The 22,427-nt window shown below is 38.6% G+C and overlaps 1 protein-coding gene across 1 annotated transcript in view; it reads right to left on the reverse strand.

Annotated features, from left to right (window-relative positions):
* The window catches only part of LOC119790390 (AF4/FMR2 family member 2-like), a 248,207-nt gene that overhangs the window by 23,757 nt on the left and 202,023 nt on the right, over positions 1-22,427 (reverse strand). Inside the window, exons 5-8 of the mRNA XM_038295934.1 lie at positions 21,191-21,235; positions 8,852-8,938; positions 5,871-5,907; positions 2,811-2,871 (exon numbers count right to left, since the gene is read on the reverse strand). Coding sequence (XP_038151862.1) covers positions 2,811-2,871; positions 5,871-5,907; positions 8,852-8,938; positions 21,191-21,235 — 230 coding nt within the window. The remainder of the gene's footprint in view (positions 1-2,810; positions 2,872-5,870; positions 5,908-8,851; positions 8,939-21,190; positions 21,236-22,427) is intronic.

The raw sequence follows: 22,427 nt of genomic DNA on the forward strand, positions 1-22,427 counted from the left end.
TCCTGATGTGGCACAGAAAGCAAAGAGTTTTTTGTACACAGACTATAGAGTAAGGACTGCTATAATAACCCCAAATTACACATGATGTGTTCAGTTAAAGGAGCATACATTTGTTGACTTTTAAATTTATGAGCTAGTAGTATTTCACTGCTGCTTGCATACAATTTTCTTTCTGAAAGTTTAACAAGTGCAGGTATAATATTTGTTAATTGTGTGTCTTAATGTGGCTTTGTTTTTATCCTTTTGTTAGTGTTAGGAATCCAGTCTTTGTGGGTTGTGTTTTTGTGTGTTTTCCCTCCACCACCAGATGGCTCCTGGCTCTCGTTGGTCCTCTAACACACCTGCGGAGGGTTGCCTCATTACCGGAGGACTCTTAGGCCCCGTCCACACGAAGTCAAAACGAACACGAAACGCTAATATTTTCCAGAACGTCTGTCGTAAAGACGGAGACATAAAATAAATGTGATCGTCCACACGAATGCATGAAAACGCTGCAAAATGTATGCCAGGCCTGTAAGTGGCGCTGTGGTGCCAAAGCAAAAATAGGCGATGAAATGTTGGGCATGCGCACTAATATTTATACATGGTTGCCCTGCGGGTCCATTTTCGTGGTTCAGTCAAATTCAGGTGCTGAACTATGTCGTCGATATTGCTCTGTTCTTCCTGGAGATATTCCAGAAGAAGAAGATTCTGTTGTAAGCCCGACAGCAGGGTGAGTAGCATGAGCAGCAACCATTCAACACAGTACGGCGCCATTGTTGTTGTGATACTGTGTCCCACATGCGTGTTTAGAGACGACGCTATGACGCATGCGTGTAAAAAAAAAATGCGGTTAGAGCTTAAAGATGGAAACGCGAAAACGGCGTTTCAAAATCTTCCCACTCTGAAGGCTGAATAAAAAAAAGATTGTTTACAGACCCCCGAAACGCCGGCTTCGTATGGATGAGAGGCTGGTTTGGTAAAAAATCTGTGCGTTTAGGCCAGGGTTCGGATTCGTGTGGATGGGGCCTTAAGCTGCTGACTGCCACTACCTCGATGCCAGAGTGTTTGCCAGGTTTGGGTTAACCTTGTTGTTTTTTGTCTTTGCCTCTCGGCAGGAAGTCATCCTTCAAACTGGATGTTTTGGACCTTCTCCCCCTGGAAGGATCATCTGAGCTTCAAACTGAGCTAGGATTCAAACTGGAGGTTTGGATCTACTTTTCCCCAAAGGATTGTTTTAGCTTCACACTGAGCAGGGGATTAATCTCCACAAGAAACAGTTCAAGTACCATAGAAAATCTAAGTGGCAGTCAGCTCCTCCGTTCCTCAAGGAAACACCTCAACCTGGGTAAACCCTGTCCGCCCCCCAACAAGCAAGTCAATTACTGGAACAACCCACACCGACTGGATTCAGAGAAAGACACCTTTACAAGAAATGTGAGTCCTGTAGCCTTTATTCCCTTTTCTAAATTGAAGCTCAAATTTCCCACTGAGCCTGAACTAACCACAGGAACTTCCCCTTCACTTTTCAGTCCCGGTTCGCCAGTGTTCAGAGCAGCACTGGACCCATCCCAATCAGTTCTCAATAAACCTGTTAAACCTTCCCTTGGTCTCTCTGTTTGGTTTTCTGCATGTGGGTCAGATCTTAGAATAAAATCATGACAATTAGTAAATAAAGCCTTACTCTGTTACTTTACAATGACAATGGAGATACTATACTGTGCGTGTGTGCAATGGGTAAACAAGGAAGTGATGATGCTAAGCCAGTTAGCTCCTCCCAGCGAAGTGGTAAAAATGATAAAGAAAAGTGCACGATCCAATGTGGAAAAGCACAACAAATATTTGATTCAAAGAGGAATAAGACTCGAATAAATATCAGAACACATTATAAATATTGTTTTTTACTGAGAAAGAGCTGAAGCTGTGAATCAGGATCCAAACTACCTTATTAATACCATTAAAGATATACCAGGCCCTGTCTTTGCAGTCTAAGTACAGAAAGAAAGATAGGCAGACAGACTCAAAATGCATGTTTAAGGGCCCTCTTGGGAGCTGAAACGTGTGCTAAAGTGCCTTCTACAAAAGTGAGGACGAGCTTCATGCGCAGTTATTTGTCGCTTTCTACTTCAGCCCTTCAAAAAGTCTGTGAACGCACTATGTCCCGTTTTACTGTGCATTTCAGGGCTTCCGTGTAAAACGTTTGGGCTTTGAATCAGTATTGTGTAATTCCAAGGCAACAGGTTAAATCTGATGAGTTAAATGTACACTAAATGTAAAAGAGAAGAATTCATGGCAACAGGATTTGATTCAACTGTTAAATTTGTCTTTTTTGGTCAAAACTGATCACATTAACACTATAAGTAACAAGCTGGTTAAAGAAAACTACATTGAAATCTAAGATTATAGCAGAAAAACACTCCTTTTATATCACTTCAATGAGCTGTAACTGGAAGTGTTGGTTTTCAAGGTGTTTGCAGTTTGCATAACTGAATAGTTTACATTTTATTTAGTTTAACACATGAAAAGTAGGGATTAAAGGGCGGCTTTATGAGCCAGGATTCTTGCCTCCTTGATCTCATCCCACTCTGAGTGATGTGGAGTGGACTACAGCCAAAGGAGCTGCAGTATGCTCCTGGCTCAGGTTAAATTAATGTAGCTGCACTTTCCCGCTCTGATCCACACAATCTTTTTTTTTTTTTTTTTTCTCCTTCCTACCACCAGTGAATTCCATCCAAGAGTCAGGTTTAATTTTACCTCGAGGCACGAAAAACAGCAGCAGGTCAGAAATTCTTCCATTTATGTGTGTGTCTATGTTGGAGGGAGGTACTCACGACTTCTGAGGTGCAGTCGCTGGTTTTGCAGCAGGCTTGTTAGCTGGCACAGTGCATCTCTCTGCAACACAACAGGGGACAAGACAGAGGACATTCAATCATCCTTGACACGGCTTTGCTTGTGTCAAGGTTTGCCTGAGTCTGTTTGATATGTGTTGACCAGAAGCCACAGTAACATCACTGGAGTCTTGTAGCATCGTTACCCTGGAAAACGACTCTGCTCTTTTGTTTATTACCGGCTGTCTTTGTGTGTTTGCCTTTCTTCAGGATGAGCAACGCATTCATGTTTTGTAATAAACCTGAAAGGATGAGTTTTTCATCAAATAGCTCCAACTACTTCCTCAAAAATGACGTGACATTTGGGATCAGCAGTTTTTCTTCTTTTCTTTTTTTTTTTTCCTCGCGCAAAGCAAAGAAACAGGCGTGCAGGAAATATTTAGATTTACAGATGCCCCGCATACTTCTCAGAACATCCAGGCCTGGCCTTAATAAAATTCCACAGCCTCTGGAAAGCGCTTGAGGAAGCCTTATTTAGATTGTGCAGGTGTAGGCCTCGGGATCCTTCCGTATCTCACTGAAAGCGGTGGATATTGAAATTAAGATGATGTATGTACACCTTATGTCTCCCTGCCCTCCTGCATCACAATTACCACCACTTTTCACACTATCAGCTTGTAGCAAACAGCAACGGCGTTTGCAAATCCGTTACAAATTCCTCTGGCTGTATTTAACATAATCATACATAAATACGGCAGATCTTACCTTCAATGCACACATAGTTCCTGATCTAAAGAAATAAATTGACAACCTCATTTAGTGGAGAACAATTTTAGAAAAAAATATTCCTATTTTTGACAAGCTTTACTTGCAGATCTTTGTGAATTTGTCTGTATTTTGGAATTTTACCAGCTGTATTGTTCCTATACCTTATCATCTACTTATCCAAAAGTACTGGAATGCATTTAAAGTCGTAGGGGAGCAGCTGTTCCAAACACTGCATTTCCAAATTCTCCCGAGTGGTGCCCGACTTTACACGAGTGAATAAAGTGAACGTGATTGGTCATTTATCAAGGGGGCGGGACTATTGTGGTGGAAGTTTGGTTGTGGCCGGTTTGTTGGAAGCATCTTGCTAACTAGTTAGCAACTTAGTGCTAGTAGGTTCCCAGTGGGAAATTCCATTGGGACCAAGTAGCACTAAATTGGTGACTTAGAAACGACACTGTCAAGGAACGCTATGGACAGAGGAAACATGCAAGAGGAGGAGAGTTTAGTGTCGGAGGTCATGGATGAGTCTCATCCGTCTTCTGCACACGGAGCGCTCACAAAGCTCAGAGTATTAAGTTAAAAGTTCTCTTTTCTGTTGCCGTTGTTCTATAAAAGTACCTTTTAAGATAATTTATGGCGAGAACATACTTTTAAGCATCACTATATGTCCCATTTACTGATTTAATGCGTAACTTAAAAGAAATGTCCAAAGTTGAGAGGACCGCGGCAACCAGCGGACCTCCAATGCTAACCGTAGCCAGGGCTAACGTTAGCCCGTCTGCAGCAGCCCTCTCTCTGCGTCTGGTGATGTCATCAGTACGCTTTTGTTCCAATTGACCCATATCTATGCTGCGTGCTCCCGTTATCCACACTTTCCTGTGTTCTTCTCAAGAACATACTTGGCGAGGAAACAAGTCCATAGTCGTGTTCTTTTGAATTGAGAAACAGCTAACAGTTCCCTCTCCAACTATACACCCGTAACGATCACCACTACTCTGTGAAGAATCTTATTTCAACCATTGCGTATATTAGGTTTGACATATGAATCGAGATCCTATTACTGAAAAAATTTGATGACAGATGACCGTTGATATATGATTGGCCGAATTTAGGTATACAATTAACTGGCCTGCATAAGATAACAAAAAAAAACCCCCACAGATTTTAGGACAGGTTTTTAAAAAAATACAAATTTTCCAATGTTGGGACAATATAGTCTCATAAAGAGTACATTTATATACATGTTTAAGCCAGAATGATTTGACATTTAAATATGATTTCCCTAAGACTTTAAGTACAAACTTTATTTTCATAAAGTCATGATGTTCATTGTTTGACCCTTTGTAATAACAAAATGTCACTAACGTTGAGGGTGGAGCGTTCAAAATGATTTTAAATCCACTTCTCCATAAGAGCCTTTATGCTATTTTAAAGGACACAGCAAATGCTTTAATCCATTAAGCTTTTAAACCAGAAAAAATTGAAGAGACTTTTTGTATGGACTCTTACACCTTCCTCTTCTCCCCATTTATTAGCTGTTCCTTTACCTTGTACTTATTTTCACTAGACTGAAGTGTTGCAAAGGTATTAGATATAATAATACTGTAATAATTGTTAATTTTTTAATTTGTAATCATTTTTTTAACATTTTAAGAAACAGAGACAATTTTTTATGGTGGGTGATTAATAACTCTGCAGACAGCCATAGTCTGAATTACTAAATTGGTGAAAGACAACCAGAAATCCAACCTTGGGTAAAAGATTAAAGAACCTTGGTGAATAAGCAGATATCAGTTATAATCATTTAACTAATCATTACTTGGTTTTACCCTTGATTTTAATGACCTATTAATTACCCAAACGTTCAGATCTAGTTATTTCATATATTCATAATATTCTGTTAAATTGCACAACATGGCTTTCTAAAAGCTCTGTGGTACTGCCAGGAGATTGCAACATGTCTGCTCACGGTGCCTGGTGCTGGAATTCTATTTAGGCTTATGTGTAAAAGGTTGCGAGTGGCTTACAGAACAGTGTCAGCCAGAGGTACGGCATTAAACGTGCAGCAATAATACATTTTATAATTATGATCAACATTAAACTTTATAAGTCCACACATAACCAATTATCAGAAGAATTGTATAAACAAAAAGAAGGCGATAATTATAACTATTTGCAGATCACAATCATGTGCTTGAATTCCTGCTGAAACTGTTTTCTCACACATCTCCTGACTGCTGTTAGTTAATTATAACCCAAACCTGGATGTGAGTGTTTGTTTTCTGGGAAACTTACTCTGCGTGTTGTAGCCTGAGGTCACATGCTGGGTCTCCTGGTGAATGAAAAAAAAGACAGGAATTAATTAGACTAATAATAACAACAATAATAAAGGTATTGTAAGTCATTTTTTTGTTTCATTTTCTTGATCTCCCTCCATGTTGTTCTTTAAAACTCCTTGAGAGTATTGCTGCCTGGCTGTTTTTTACCAGCCACCGTCACTGAGACATTTAGCAGATTGAAAGTGTTTTATAAAAGGAAAGCGTAGTCATAGTCATAGCTTAAGTGTCATGAATGGTCTCGTTCAGAATGTTGATGCAGACTCTGGGAAAAAATTATCTGTAACATCCACCAAGCTTCTTCAGGTTGTACAAGCAAAATAAAATTAAGGGACTGATTTTAATATATCGTTCTCTTAGTTCTTTGGAACATTTTAATGTAAAATATATATTTCAAATGAATTAGGACTAGAATTTAGATTAATGAATTGAAGGCTGCTGACATGTCGATGGTGTGACTGCGGTTACACCAAATGCGTTTTTAGTGTCGTATGGGCGTCTAACACTTGGACATTAAAGTCAGACTGCTGTCAAGCAAAGAACAGATCCCTCTAGTGTGATGAGTGGGATAAAAAGTAGTTTTACACTGCAGTTAAAGATAAGACTTAAATGATCACTAGTAAACAAAGTGTCATCAGTGCAGTCATACGTTTAAATATTCTGCTTTTCTGAGCAGCAGAGCTCTGCACACAGGTGGGCTGGAGCTCTGGAAATCCCTGGTGACAGCTTCCTTAAACTGTCCTATTGCTTGGGGATTTCCCGCTATCAGTTGTAGCAACTTGAAGTGATTATAAAGTGTTTTAGATCTTAAAAATTACCAGGAACCAGAACACAGAATTGAATATTTTTCACCAACAAGTTTTTACATTTTAAGTTAATGACGAACTGTTTTGCCACAATTAGTAAGAAAAAAATTCAGTGGAGTACTCAGAAAACTCTCACTTTATTTAAACGTTAATAAAAAAAACTTCTACTGGCCTTTTTAAGTGAAATGCAACCCTATTATGTACCCTTATTCATTTTTAAAAGTTTTATGCTGACGCCTCTGAAGGAGGAGTGATGCAGTTGGATGCTGTATCTGCCTGTCAACTAAGGCCCAGATATAAAAACACTTTAGAAAACCAGGATGTTATTAAAGGTATGCTAATGTGTCTGGATATTCCTTTCAAAGTTCATAATTTTACACATTTAAGATATATAAACTTGACAGGTCTTAGCTGATAAATGTTTATTGGCCACTAGGTGGCCCCAGTGAGCATTTGGAGCTTATGGGAGACTTTCAATTAACCATTTTACAAAACGTGCTTCATACTGTATATAATCCTTTTTTTAACTGAATCAAATAAAGGAACTTCCAAGCCATTAAGTCTCTCTATAAAATATCTGTAACGATCTTGGTTCTGTTGCTTTTCTCTAAGTTTTCAGTTTCATGTTTAGCCAGGTTTTTCCTTGTTTTCTAGCTTTATTGGTGGGTCTGGATTCATTTAAGTTGCTTACGTTTTTTTCTGTCTGTCCTCTGTTGCCCTCTTGTGTTCTTTTCCCTTGGCTTCCTTATCAGCTCATTAGTCCTACCTTTGTTCAGTCAGTCATAAATACACTCCCTCTGCAGTCCCTCTTTGCTGATTCCTCGTCTTACCTCTTCTCACCCTGGCTCCTTGATGGTTTTCCCCTGATGTCTCCATGGTTCTGGTTTGTTTTTGATTTTTATGTCGGATTTTTTGGATACCTGTTTTTGTTTAACATTTCTAAGTTGGATTTTTGGATTCCTGTTTTTGCTGCCTGATCTCCATTAAACCTTTTAAGAACTCACCCCTGCCTTTCAGCCTCTGCATTTGGGTCCTCATAAAAACCTCCAAACAAATCGTGACAATATCATTCATTTTGTAGGAAAATGCTGCTGTGCCTGGTTCTTTACCTTCAAAGAACTGGTCCTGAAAAGTCCCTCAAAAGTCCTTGAATTTCAACCAAGAAACAAGACGTAGAAACCCTGAAGTCATAGTGACTCACTGATTATTAGAGTGGCCAGAAGGACACAAACAACCAAATAAATGTGGCTTTTCATCTCAGGTTTAAGCAACTATTCCTTCTTCATACTAATTAGAGTTTGAGCTTCTCTGATTGGTCGATGCACTGCATCGAGCTGCTAAAGATTGGATTTTTCAACTCCAGCATTTGAAATGTTAACACTTTTTATGCTTGAAAGCTCACCATGGGCCATGTGCAATACTCTAAATGCTTCAAGACACCTCGCATAACCTCTCCAAACTCTTTAGCTGAATGCAGCATAAGTACATACACCGTGTTAGTATCTTTATGATAAAATTAAAAGGTTTATTACGCAAGTGGAATAAAAAAAGCAGCATCTTGTTTGCATTCACACTAAGGGAGGATGCAATTTGCTGTGATATGGGAAATGTTCTAAAGGTTGATGGTGACTGAGACTAAATAGGGAAACCTTATTCATTGCTAAGCAACCTTTATTTTTTTAAATTGCTGTTTATGTTATAAACTAGTCCTCATTGCCAGGTTATGATGCACCTTGAGAGTAAGGTAAAAATAGATTAGTTTACAAGAAGCAGTAACAGCTGAAAAAGCAGCGGCAATGATCCACAACAACCTGCTGTTTTAACAGCCAAGAACAATGCATTTCAAACTTATGACATGTGCAAGTTCATGAAAGAGTCACTCAACACCCGTAGCTCTAAGAAATCATTTGCAAAAAAGAGATATACATAATAAGACTGCATAAGATAAACTAGGTGAATCTAAGGACTTTCTTTTTTTCCAAGGCTAAGAGTTTTTCTAGTCATTTAACATCTTTTCTTACGACTCCCTAGCTCTCACGTAAGAAAAGCCAACAAACGTGGAAAGGATGTTTATGTTAGTGTACATCACAGCGAAAAAGAGCTTTTAGGGCAGTGGGGTAACATTTTTACTCACCTTGTTTGGGATGGGAAACTTGGTCTGATCAGCTTTCCCAGGAGTATGGATGGCTGTGAGTGGAGGAGGCCAGGAATGGGTCATCTCCTGAACACACACACACACACACACACATCTTAATTACATTAAAAAGAAGGAATAATTGGCAGCCACAGAATATAATTGATCATTATATTTGGATAAATGGAGGGAATTGTCAGGGTTCTGCCCTGTTTAAGTTTATTTTTAGTTTCTTTGTATTTGTTGTTGTTTTCTTGCAGTGTTTTGTTCTTGAGTTACTCTCTGTCCCCCCCTTGTGTTTGTTTCCTTTCCCCTTGGCTTCCTTCTAGATCCTTCCATCCACACCTGTTCCTTGTCAGCTCATTATACCTGTCTTTGTTCTGTCTCCCATATATACTCTCCGTGTGCAGTTCCTCAGTGCTGGTTCCTTGTCACTTCCTGGTTCCTCATTTATGTTTTTTCCCTGACTTCTCCAAGATTGTGGGGTTTTTTCTGGATTTGTTATTTTGGATTTTTGGATTTCTGCCTCAGTTGCCTGTGAGTCATTCATTAAATCAGCAAAAATTATCTCTGCCTACTAATCTCTGTATTTGGGTCCTCAAAGCCTCCACTCAACCTGACAGAAATAACTGAGAGAAAATGTAAGTTAGATCTTGGAGTGGATGCATCCAGTGAGCGATGATAATGGTTCAACTTTAGCAAATATGGGCCAGAGAATTGCTTCTGAAACCTCTTTGGAGCAGAGGAGTGGAGTCAGCATTCAATCAAGGCTGTGCTGCCCCTTCCCCTTTAGAGCAGACTTTATTATTACTTATAGTATAAGTGCAGGGTTGCATGGGGAGGTTGTAGCACACCAGGGATTGGTGTAGTAAGAGTCAGTTAAGTGCAGAGTTGTGAAATTACAAAAACAAAAGCCTGACTTAATCTAGCTGCAGAGAAAGAACTCAGTAGAGCTGGAGAGTCATCTTTTAATTAATCCAACTGTACAGTAAAGATTCAACGAAATATTTTCAAGTATTTTACTGGAATTTGACAAGATAGACCAACATCAAGTAGTGCAAAATCAGGAAGCAGAAATGATTTTATTCAGCCACCTTACTAGATTTCTCTATCAGCTTAGAACATCTGGAAAACTTATTTCATATTCTCATTTTTAAACTAACTTGAGTTTAAATCACCAAAACATACAAATTTTGTTTTTGCAGAAAAAAATGGATAAATAAGGTCTATGAGGAGCTATTCTGGGTCAGTGTTCAGGCTGGGTTGTTCTTTGGTAGAAAAGAAAATGAAAAACATGAAATTACATCAGTACTTGTATGTATATATGTATGTATGTATGTGTGTACTATGTATGTATATATATGTATGTGTGTGTGTGTGGGTGTACCTGTCTAGCCCTTAGAGCGGGGACAATTTTTTTCAATTTCACCATCAAATTGAGGACCAGTTGTTGCAAAGTGAGGACATTTTGCCGGTCCTCACATGCTATTTTGCTAAAGGTTAGGTTTAGGGCTGAGTGTCAATTGGTTAGGGTTAGGGGGAGGTACTGTATGCATTGGTAATGGTTAGGCGTAGGGTTATTTTTAGGGTTAGGGCATAGAAAGGATGGAAAATGACTGAAAATCAATGGAAGTCATTAGGAGTCAACACATGGTCCTCATTAGGATGGCAGAACGAGTATGGGTGTGTTTGTATGTGTGTGTGTAGTCAGAGATGAGAAGTTTTGTTTTTTTTCTCCAGTGGTTACAACCCTCAAAATGACAAAAAAACATTAACAAGAGCAAACAGAAACTGCAGGCGATAAGAAAACAAGCAATGAGCGCAGAGAAGGAGCTGTGAGTCATGCGTGTGACGTATTGGGGCCTCGTGGTGCCGAATCTGGAACCGTTAAATGTTCACAATGTTCCTCAAGAGTATTTTTATGTGCGTGTGTTTTAAATAAAACACAGAGAAAGCAGCCACTTTAACTGCGCTGCGCCTGCACTGTAAACCAATACCCACTTTTTCCACTCAGGCATTTTAACGCTACGATCCAGATTTAAACTCGACATGAAGTGACTTTTTAAGCAGCTAATTTGCACAGACAAGCAACGTTTCTTTTTCAGCTAATGTCTAAAACAAGAAAATTTGTTGGGGCTTGAAAGAAATTTGTTCCGCCCTGAGGAGTGGCGGCGTCATCAAAATAGGGAGAGGCAGCTTCACTTTAAAGGTGTCTTTAAAGGAGAAAACAACTGTATTTCATAACAAAATAAATACCCAGATAGATCTAAATATGTATCTTTGTTATATATTTGCCTATAGGTGACTTTGGAAAACATAAAAAAGGTGGTAACGGTCTTCTAAAATAATTTACCAAAAGTTTCACGGTTTTGTTGAATACAATTGGGAGTCAAAATCCATGCAGACAGCAGGAGAATATCAAAATACACCAGAAATCTCTGAGATTTGGACCCAGAACCTTGTTGTTGTTGGACAGCAGTGCTCACCACCCCCCGATACGCCCACAACTGTCATTTCTTTCTATGAAAATCAATCATTTTTAATGGTAACACTGATGTACACTCTACTTCCTGACACCCAAAAAAGTCCCATCATACATCTGTTCTCCTCTCTGGAGGGGATGACTCATATCCATCTGATGACGCATCTTTGGGTTTGTGTGAGGAAGATGTGTGTGAGAGTAGCTCACAGTTCATGAATAAACCCAACATTTCAGAAAATCCTCAAGTAGGCCTCTGCAGATGTATGCATCTGTCTTTTCCCTTTCCCCAAAACTCTTACGCTACCCTGACGAAATACACTGTGTTGCTTGGCAACTGCTGCACTCTCTGACATCACTGTGTCCTTCATTGAACACTTCCTGAGTTTTGAGAGACAAGGCCACTGATTTCGCCTAAACACTGTGAGAGAAAGTGTGTAAATGCCACAAACTACCAAATACCAATGTGTCCATAGTTTGATAGCAATCGATGATCTTTTGCTTCCTCTCTGTTAAGAGTTTATATATAATTATACAAATCATATCATGTACATTTACCCAGAAAATCCTTATAGAGTCATGTATATTTGTTTTGAGTCCTTCTTGTGGCTCTAGGTTTTTTTGTGTGGATACTTTCACCACTTGAACATCTGGAGACATAAATGACTGCAAATGTCCTTTCTTTTTTCTCTCTAATGGTTCTTCATGTTGTAGGTTTGTCTTTTTTTTCTGAGGGTGTTTTATGCTCTAATTGTCTCATCTTATAGATGTAGTTACTTCTATCAGTGTTATTAATTTCTGTTTGGGCATGCCATCCAAGCTGGGGTTTCATTATGGTTCCATAATGACAATAAAGATTGTTGAAATGAGTCTTTGTAAAATAGCTCAAGCTTAGCTGGACTGAATGGAAAGCATCTTTAAACATCCATTTTTTAAAAGTATTATCAAGTGGGAATGCTTATGCATTCCCACTTATTGTTTTTCACTTGTAATTTTTCTGACTCTAACTAGTCCCGCAGTTTTCAACTGATTTCAACAATTTTGGTATCAAAACGTTCAGCTTGTTCAGGAGAATTCTGCTATGTCTTTTGGTAAAGATATTTTTTGTAGTTTTCGCGATATTCAGCTTTTTCTGCGTTTTTTTTTGTCCCATTGAAATGCATGTAGAATTCTTAGATTTCAGCAAAATTCAGCTAAGACTTCATCATCTTTGACCTTTAACTACTTCAGCATACTTGCAGCTAGAAACACCATTCAACTTTTAAAATGTTTCTGTATCTTTCTGCTATTACTGTTTAACTCGGCTTTCTGCTAACTTTTACAGTTTTGCTTCAGTGAAGCTTCAAACTTTAAAAGAAAATTTTAAGATTTTCAGATTTATAATCAAGTGGGAATGCTTATGCATTCCCACTTATTGTTTTTCACTTTTAATTTTTCTGACTCTAACTAGTCCCGCAGTTTTCAACTGATTTCAACAATTTTGGTATCAAAACGTTCAGCTTGTTCAGGAGAATTTTGCTATGTCTTTTGGTAAAGATATTTTTTGTAGTTTTCGCCATATTCAGCTTTTTCTGCGTTTTTTTTGTCCCATTGAAATGCATGTAGAATTCTTAGATTTCAGCAAAATTCAGCTAAACCTTCAGCATCTTTGACCTTTAACTACTTCAGCATACTTTCAGCTAGAAACACCATTCAACTTTTAAAATGTTTCCGTATATTTCTGCTATTACTGTTTAACTCGGCTTTCTGCTAACTTTTACAGTTTTGCTTCAGTGAAGCTTCAAACTTTAAAAGAAAATTTAAAGATTTTCAAATTTATAATGGAAGTCTATGGACGGAATGTTCAGCTGCTAGAGTGTGCCACTCTAGCGTTTTCAAACATTTCACTCATGCCGAACAGCTTCAACTCACTCGCTAATTTTTTACCCTATCTAGATAAATTTTACATCAAAACGTAGGGATTTTTGTCAGGATTCAGGAAATGTAACCCTCATCTGTGTGGCATTTACGGTTTTCCGACAGTTTGGCCCAGACCACGAAGAAGTCCACACTTCTCCAATAGAAATCCAATGAGAGCTCTCTGAAAATCCGAACTGAAAATAAAAAAAAACAGACTTTTTCGTATCGCTCCCATTCGGGAACCGTTTGACGTAGCAACACGAGCCTTGTGGAAGTTGTTCCTCAGACCTTCCTAGCACTCACATTGAAGGAAGTGTGTCGATATCTTTTATCGTTTAGCTAGGAAAAAGGTTTGTTCGGGGGTAACAAATCTGTCCGAACCCCAAAATCAAGATTTTGACAATTATACACTTTTTTACATCGTCACCACGCCTAGACGAAATATTGTAGAAATATGAAAGTTACACCAGTTGTAGTCCAAAGATGGCTGACGCTCACGGTGAAAGAATTTTTTGAATACCTATTACGGTTTTGGCTCACCGCTCGTTTGTTCGGAGGGAAAGTTTTGCTTTTGAGAGCTCTGCTCTACCATGTGACTCCATGTTATTTAATGAGACCAGCAGGATTTATAAACCTTTATATTTCTCCTTCCCATTAAGGCTGTGAATGAGCTACATCCATGAACGTGACCCCAATTGGAGACAAAGGATAGCTCTCGCTTAGACTGAAAGAATTTTTTAGATACCATTTACGGTTTGTCTTCAGCACTCGTTTGTTCGAAGCTGCTATTCCCATTCAAAAAAGCCTGAGAGGAAAGGAACGAAAGTGATGCGCATGTCTCTCTGTCACTGACAGGCTCGTTAAGCGTTGTCAAGGTAACCGTGCTTCAAAGGATTTTACCTCCACCACTTTAAACAGCACATTTTAATCTAATGGAGGGAGACTACACTGATTTAACATTAGGAAGTGGATACAATATGACTACTGGCCATGACCCTTCCCTTCACACGCAACCCTGATAGACTTTCAAAATAAGACTCCGGGGACCCTTCAAAATAAAAGCCCCTACATTAAACTCATATTTTTTTTCCCAGCATATGGCTCAACATTATGACCCAAACTCAACGACTTTTTTAAAATTATACTCTAGGGGGGGTTTCATAACACACCCCACAGCAAATTTCAAAATAAAAGCCTCCCATTTCCACTTCATCTACTGCCCTAATAACAGGGGGAAAGAGTGATTTAAGGATTGAAAAGTCATCAAGTATCACTGCTGGGTCTGACCCTTTTCTCAACACACAACCCTGCTAGACTTTCAAAATAAGACTCCAGTGACCCTACAAAATAAAAGCCTCTATATTATACTTGTGTATTAATTGATGCAAATGGTTCAGAATTATGACCCAAACTCTACCAGCTTGATTCTATTAGACTCTAGGGACCTTTTCACAACATACCCCAGAGCGAATTTCACAATAAAAGTCTCCCATTTATGCTCTAATATATTATCTATTCACCCAATAACATGGAAAACCAGTGATTTCATATTTAGAAATGGATTCTATATCACTGCTGGGCATGACCCTTCCCTTGACACACATCCATGATAGACTTTCAAAATAAGACTAAAGGGACCCTACAAAATAAAAGCCTCTTCCTTATGCACACTCATTCATTGTGCAGTATGGCTTGTAGCTATGACCCAAACTCAACCAATTTCTTCAAATTACACTACCAAGGCCTGTTGACCACACACCTCAGTTTACATTTCTTATTAAGGCTCTAAGATTTACACTTTAATAAAGCATCTGCTAACCTAGTAACATGCAGCCTAAGCCTGCCAATGGTGCTTTCATCACCACAGCGGCTCATATTATGCAGTTTAGTTTTTTTTTTATAAATTCAGCTCCTTAAGTGGTATTAGCTCTCTTTCTATAAGCTTCTCTCTCTGTCCTTCCTCTGCTTCTCATGGTTAGTCTTGCACATAGGTTTGTAAATTTTCAATCCTCAAATGATGACACTGTTTTCTTTATGCTGATCAACATTTTTTGATATCATGTATGGTTTGACTGTGCAGCTTTTAAGATGAGTTTGTTTCTGCCATTTTACTGCCGGATGTTTCTACCCTATAAAATCTTCAGATGATTCAATTGTTTTCTGCATTTTGAAGTTTCTAATGACTTCCTATCACATTTTTATATGTTCTGCAGTTAATTTCAGCTTTTTTCATTCAGCAAAAGCATTCCCACTTTGATGTTTCTCCGAAACAGCTTTTTCTAGTGGAAGTCTATGGACGGAATTCTTCAACTGCTAGAGTGCGTGCTCTAGCTTTTGAGCTGTTCTGGTTTTTCAGAACAAATTCTTCCCAGTCCCTCATTTTTAACTCAATTGAAATAAATTGAAATATAAATATACATCAAAACGTAGGGATTTTTGTCAGGATTCAGGAAATATAACCCTCATTTGTGTGGCATTTACGGTTTTCCGACAGTTTGGCCCAGACCATGAAGAAGTCCACACTTCCCCAATAGAAATCCAATGAGAGATTTTCCAAAAATCACAGACAAAATCCAAAACGATACATATTTTCGTATCGCTCCCATTTATTAACTATTTGATGTACTAACATGAAACTTGGTATACAACATCTTTAGAACCTTCTAGCACTCACATTGAAGGAATTTCTTCAATATCATTTATGGTTTAGCTGTTTAGCTGACTTGTTCGGGCATAGGAAAACGCTGATTCTGAGAAAAATCCTCAAACTCAGAAAATGCAAATATTTACATCGTCACCGTGGCCAAATAGTTTTTAGTAGAAACATAAAAGTTGGCACAGTCGAAGCCAAAAGATGGCTGACGCCAACAGTGAAAGAATTTTTTGAATACCTTTTACGGTTTTGGCTCACCGCTCGTTTGTTCGCAGGGAAAGTTTTGCTTTTGAGAGTTCTGCTCTACCATTGAGCTGCATGTTATTTAATGAGACCAGCAGGATTTACAAACCTTTATATTTCTCCTTCCCATTAAGGCTGTGAATGAGCTACATCCATGAACGTGACCCCAATTGGAGACAAACGATAGCTGTCGCTTAGACTGAAAGACTTTTTTAGATACCATTTACGGTTTGTCTTCAGCACTCGTTTGTTTGGAGCTGCTATTCCCATTCAAAAAAGCCTGAGAGGAAAGGAACGAAAGTGAAGCGCGTTTCTCTCTTTCACTGACAGGCTCGTTAAGCGTTGTCAAGGTAACCGAGCTTCAAAGAGATTTTACCTCTGCCACTTTAAACAGCACATTTTAATCTAATGGAGGGAGACAACACTGATTTAACATTTGGAAATGGATACAATATGACTACTGGCCATGACCCTTCCCTTCACATGCACCCCTGATAGACTTTCAAAATAAGACTCCGGGGACCCTACAAAATAAAAGCCTCTTTATTATTCTCTTTTTTTTGCAGCATATGGCTCAACAGTATGACCCAAACTCAAACACTTCTTTAAAATTAGACTCTAGGGGGATTTCAAAACACACCCCACAGCAAATTTCAAAATAAAAGCCTCCCTTTGCCAATTAATCTACTGCCCTAATAACGGGAAAAGAGTGATTTAACGATTGGAAAGTCATCAAGTATCACTGCTGAGTCTCACCCTTTTCTCAGCACACAACCCTGCTCCAGTGACCCTACACAATAAAAGCCTCTATATTATACCTGTCTATTAATTGATGCAAATGGCTCAGCATTATGACCCCAACTCTACCAGCTCGTTTCTATTAGACTCTAGGGACCTTTTCAAAACATACCCTAGAGCGAATTTCACAATAAAAGTCTTCCAATTACGCTCTAATACAGCATCTATTCACCCAATAATATGGAAAAGCAGTGATTTCATATTTAGAAATGGATTCTATATCACTGCTGGGCATGACCCTTCCCTTGACACACATCCATGATGGACTTTCAAAATAAGTTTAAAGGGACTCTACAAAATAAAAGCCTCTTCCTTACACACACTCATTCATTGTGCTGTATGGCTTGTAGCTATGACCCAAACTCAACCAATTTCTTCAAAATACACTACCAAGGCCTGTTGACCACACACCTCAGTGCATATTTCTTAATCAGGTTCTAAGATTTACACTGTAATAAAGCATCTGCTAACCTCGTAACATGTAGCCTAAGCCTGCCAACGGTGCTGTCATCACCACAGCGGCTCTTAACATGCAGGTTAGTTTTTTTTTATAAATTCAGCTCCTTAAGTGGTATTGGCTCTCCTTCTATAAGCTTCTCTCTCTATCCTTACTCTGCTTCTCATGGTCAGTCTTGCACATAGGTTTTTAGGTTTTCAATCCTCTAAGGATGACACTGTTTTCTCTATGCTGATCAACCGACACATTTTAAATCATTACAAATTGTTTTTCCAAGTCTTGACATTTCCACATAAGATTTCAAAATTTTGATACTTATTCAATTCCATCTTCCTCAACATTTTACTTCCCATCCTTAAGCTACTAATTTTTTCTTCAACCAGATAAGATTAAAGTTTTTGTTTGTAATTTCTTTTCAGATTCAGCTAATTTAATACTTTTCAGCCTATGCTGTGAACTTTGGCTTCATTCTGCTCTCTTTCTGGACAGGAATTAAGCTTTTCTGTTTGCTGCTAATTCATAACAAGCCTGACATGTTTCTGGGCAGTAGGTGGCCCCCCTTCAAAATTTCTTTAGAACTTTTTCTAGAAACTTGGGAGACCTTACATTTAGACCCCTTCTAGTGTCCACATTGAACACATTTTTTGATATCATGTATGGTTTGGCTGTGCAGTTTTTAAGATGAGTCTGTTTCTGCCATTTTACTGCCAGATGATTCTACCCTACAAAATCTTCAGATGAGTCAATTGTTTTCTGCAGTTTGAAGCTTCTGATGAATTCCTTTCACATTTTCATATGTTCCTCAGCTAATTTGTGCTTCTTTTCCTTCTCACAGTTTCTTTAGCTAATTTTTCTCTTTTCATTCAGCAAAAAAAGCATTCCCACTTTGCTGTTTCTCTGAAACAGCTTTTTCTAGTTTAGTTTTGTACTTTGACTGGGAACCTCAAGCACACAGATGTGCTTTGATCTAAGCCAGGGGTGACCAATTAAAAATCAGAGAGGTCGAATAAAGAAAATCATCAACCACTAAAGGTCGGGAGATATTTTTATATAATCCATTACTTTAAGCATAATTTAACAGTGAAATAAAATGAGGTTTTTATGCATTCATGTTTGCATACATTGAATTTTTAAATAAAAAAAAGCAATAGAACATTTTCCATTTTAAAATCTAAAGTTTTTTTTTAAGTAGAGAACAACAATCGTTCAGTTTGGTATATAGACAATTTCCTGGTTCACATATTTTATAAAACACCTGAACTTACTGTTTGTTATTTCCTTTTCTTTTTTCTGTCTTAATGTTCACAGTGGGCTTTATGCTGCCCTGCAAGGCTTTAAACCTGGTTTGAATGGAGACTAAGCCATTCTAAAGCACATATCAAGGAGCTCATTTTGAGTCTGGATCCAGATTTATTGTTGATTCTGTTCATGGTGGAGAATCCTGCTTCACAGCAGCAGGTTGAGCCAAACATCCTCTAAATGTGCAGGTTCATCTTTGAGCACCATTTCACTTTTCTTTGCAGGTCTTCCAGCAGTCCACACTTTCTCTGCTCTCTTTTTCTCATCATCTTCTCCTTCTTTCCCATCGCCCAGCTTGCCACTGGTTTGCCTGCTGCTTGCAGTAAATTCAGATTCAAGATAATTGTATGAACTGTAAGTAATCCCTATATTATAACTCTTTCTTTTCCTTCTTCAAAATGTACCCAGCCCTCTTGAAGGGCTTCAGCAGCTGGGCCACTACACTCATCTCAGGTGTGGGTATAAATGCAGGAAAAGTCACCGCAAATGGGTAACAACAGGAATTCTGAGCAGGGAATGAGAAATGTTGTGGCTCATCAAATGTTGCATTCAAGCAGCCCTTCCTGATACTGACATTCAAACACAGATTTTGTGATATTGATTGTATTTTGATATATAGTGCAGCTCTAATCTGTTGGGATTTTAAGGCCATGACCTTTAGTATTGGTTGGATTAGCGGTTCGTTGCCAAGTGTGGAGTAGCCTGGATGTGTCAGGTCCTCAAGTCAGAGGTCAGTTTCTGCCTCATTGTTAGGGAGTCCAAATGTATTACTGTCTTGTTCAGGATTAATGATAAATGAGGCTTTAGTGAGAGATAGACAGACAGATTATGTTATCCTCCTGCAATGGAGAGGCGCTACAGTAATCTGTATCGGTGAGGAGAGATTTAAAGGATAAAGTTCTCTTTTTACCTACTTGTCTGCGTTCAGACCCTGCATGTGATCAATATATCATAAATGAAAGAAAAGATCTTGAATACAAGCAGCTGAAATCCCATTCCTACATATGGTGACTGGAGTCAGCCTGATGAAGTTAAAATAAAGCTACAGTTAACAAATTCGATCAGGAGGCCTTCTGGAAGCCTCCGTTTGGACATCATGGCATCATGTCACCCCAGAAGGAGGTGGAAGGGGGTGGATTTGGTTTCTAATCTATGCAAAGAGCTGGAAAGCCCAATAAAGAAGTGGAGACGGCTTTCTATTCCGGACCTGTTACCGCGCGACCAGATCTCACATAAGTGGGGAAGGCGACGGACAGATGGACAGAGGAACAGTTTGGTCCCAAACAGGCGACTTCGATCGCTGGTTATTTGTTTTTTACTCCTTTTGTTTCACATTTTAAACTATATATATATATATATATATATATATATATATATATATATATATATATATATATATATATATATATATATATATATATATATATATATATATATATATATAATATATATATATATATATAAATAAAACCTAAAACTAAATTGTTTTGTGTTTTGTTCCACAGACCAAAAAGATTGATGTTCTTAAAGGAGTGAAAAACAGAGCGTCGCCATAAGTTGTTCAACCACAGCCTAGTGTGAATCATAACGACAGCTTGGGCTTTTATTGGAGCAGCATCGCGCTGTCAGTTTAACAGACAGACAAAGCCATCAGTCCTGACAGTCAGTAAAGCCTGTCTGTGTCATGTTTTGCTTTACATCTTTTTACCGTTCGACTATGTTCCCCTTCATCTGGAGCAACCACGTTTCCCTGACGGCCATCGCAGAGAGAAGAAAGAACTGAGCCGCGAGCCTTCAGTCCGATTCACCCCAACTCACATTTTGAACTCCCAGATCTTTGTACTTGACACAGCTAACCGTCACACACTGAATTCAATGGTGCGCCGATATTATTGACAGAGGCTCTTCATGCAGCTCGCAGCAGACAATCTGTCACAAAGCCTGTTGACCCACGTATTGATTTGTGAAAAAGAGAGCGAGGTGAATGACAGAGAAGAGGGAGCGGAGAAAGACAGAAAGGAAGAGACAGAGACGGCGGAGAGGAGGGCATTCAGTTCCACAGCAGAGACGAAGGTGAAGGAGCTAACTAAGCAATTCAAACTGGGCTTTGTCAATGGGACTGCTGACAGAGGACTAACAGAGTAAACATCTGTTTTGACATCATTCAGAGACAAGGAACAAGGGAAACTGTGGAAAAAGCATGTTATTCAGTGAGATTTTTTTAAGCATACGGATGGAGGCTAAAAAGAGGGAAAAACTGCAGTGATGTCGGCATGACCTCATCCAATAAAACAATCCTTAATCATGGGCCAGAGCCAAACTATCTCTTTCTTTTCCATTCCTCTGCATTCTAGTCCTTCTGTTTCCTATTCTCTCGCTCTACATTCGGTCATTTCTTCCTACGATCAAATTCTCTGGAGAAGAACCAACGTCTTTGAGAGCAAACACAAAACAGCTGATAATCAGTGCAATTACCCTGTGTGTGTGTGTGTATGTGTCTAGAGAACATACCCGCAAAATTTCTTCCACACAGCTGGAGTCATTTGGCAGACTGACCTGTAGGAAAACAAAGAAAACAAGACTGACTTTAACAAATGTTAATAGCAAGTATTGCATTAAAAAAACAGTCTGAGAAAAGTAGACTAAACAACACCAGCTTAAAGCTGATCCATCCACAGCACATATACTTTCAATTTGACCAAACTTCCCCAACCGCTCCAAGTTTGCCATGTTTCATGTGGAGTGTTGGGGCTGAGCGGGGGTCTTTGGACATGAAAGTGAAAAGCGTAAAGGGTTTATGCGGTTCCAAGGGTTCAGAAGCCAATTATCAAGTCCCACTGAACAGCGTCTGTATGCCTCAAAGTAAAACCAAAGCTTTACACATTAATGTGGTTTAACTTTAGGACTTCACTAATTCTGATCCATAAAAAGTATTAAAACCCTGTGGATGTTTTCTAGGCTACAGACACAACCTTATATGCTTTTTGTTGAGTCTTTAAGTGACTGACGTACAGTGCCTAATAAAGTGGCACGACAGTTTTGAACATTAGAGAAACCCCCCACCTTTGATTGTGATCACAGTTTTAAGTCTGTTTTTTTTTTTTTGTATTATCTTTTTATCAGCTTTACAGAATTAGAGGCTGACATTTGACCTTTTTTTTTTTTTTTTTTGCAAAATAGCCCAAAATAAAAGTGCTTTAAAAACAAAATTAATATAGCTGCATATAATGGTGGCATCCTCTGCACAGACTGATGCATGCAAAGCTAATTTGTTTCCAACCTTGTACAGCTGTCTCATTAAACTGCTCATCGAGAAAGTGCTTTTTGCCTGGAATGAGTGTTCATCATCATCTTTACCCTTTTTAAAGAAACACAGTTGTCTGAATGCAAAAAAAAATATTTATTAGAACTGAAAAATTATTAAACTAAATAAAAATAAACAACTATTCAAAATAACAACCACAAATGAAGAAGATGTCAAAAACGCCAGTGGGCTGAGCTTTGTGTAGAGTGCATCAGTGACAGGCAGAGATTTGTTTGCACAATTTCATAATCTCCACATTAAATTGTACAAAATATCACTCAATGGAGCAAAAAAAAAAGTGAAGACACCAGCAAATAACCACCGTAGCCAATCCTTCTTGGCATCCTAAGCAATATCTTCATTCCATCATTACATGTATATGGAACTTTGAGATTGCTGTTATAGGCTTAGACTTCTGGAGGACATGGGAACCTACTCCATCAT

The sequence above is a fragment of the Cyprinodon tularosa genome, unplaced genomic scaffold (genome assembly GCF_016077235.1).
Source record: "Cyprinodon tularosa strain WSP-4 unplaced genomic scaffold, ASM1607723v1 ctg363, whole genome shotgun sequence".
NCBI lineage: Eukaryota > Metazoa > Chordata > Actinopteri > Cyprinodontiformes > Cyprinodontidae > Cyprinodon > Cyprinodon tularosa.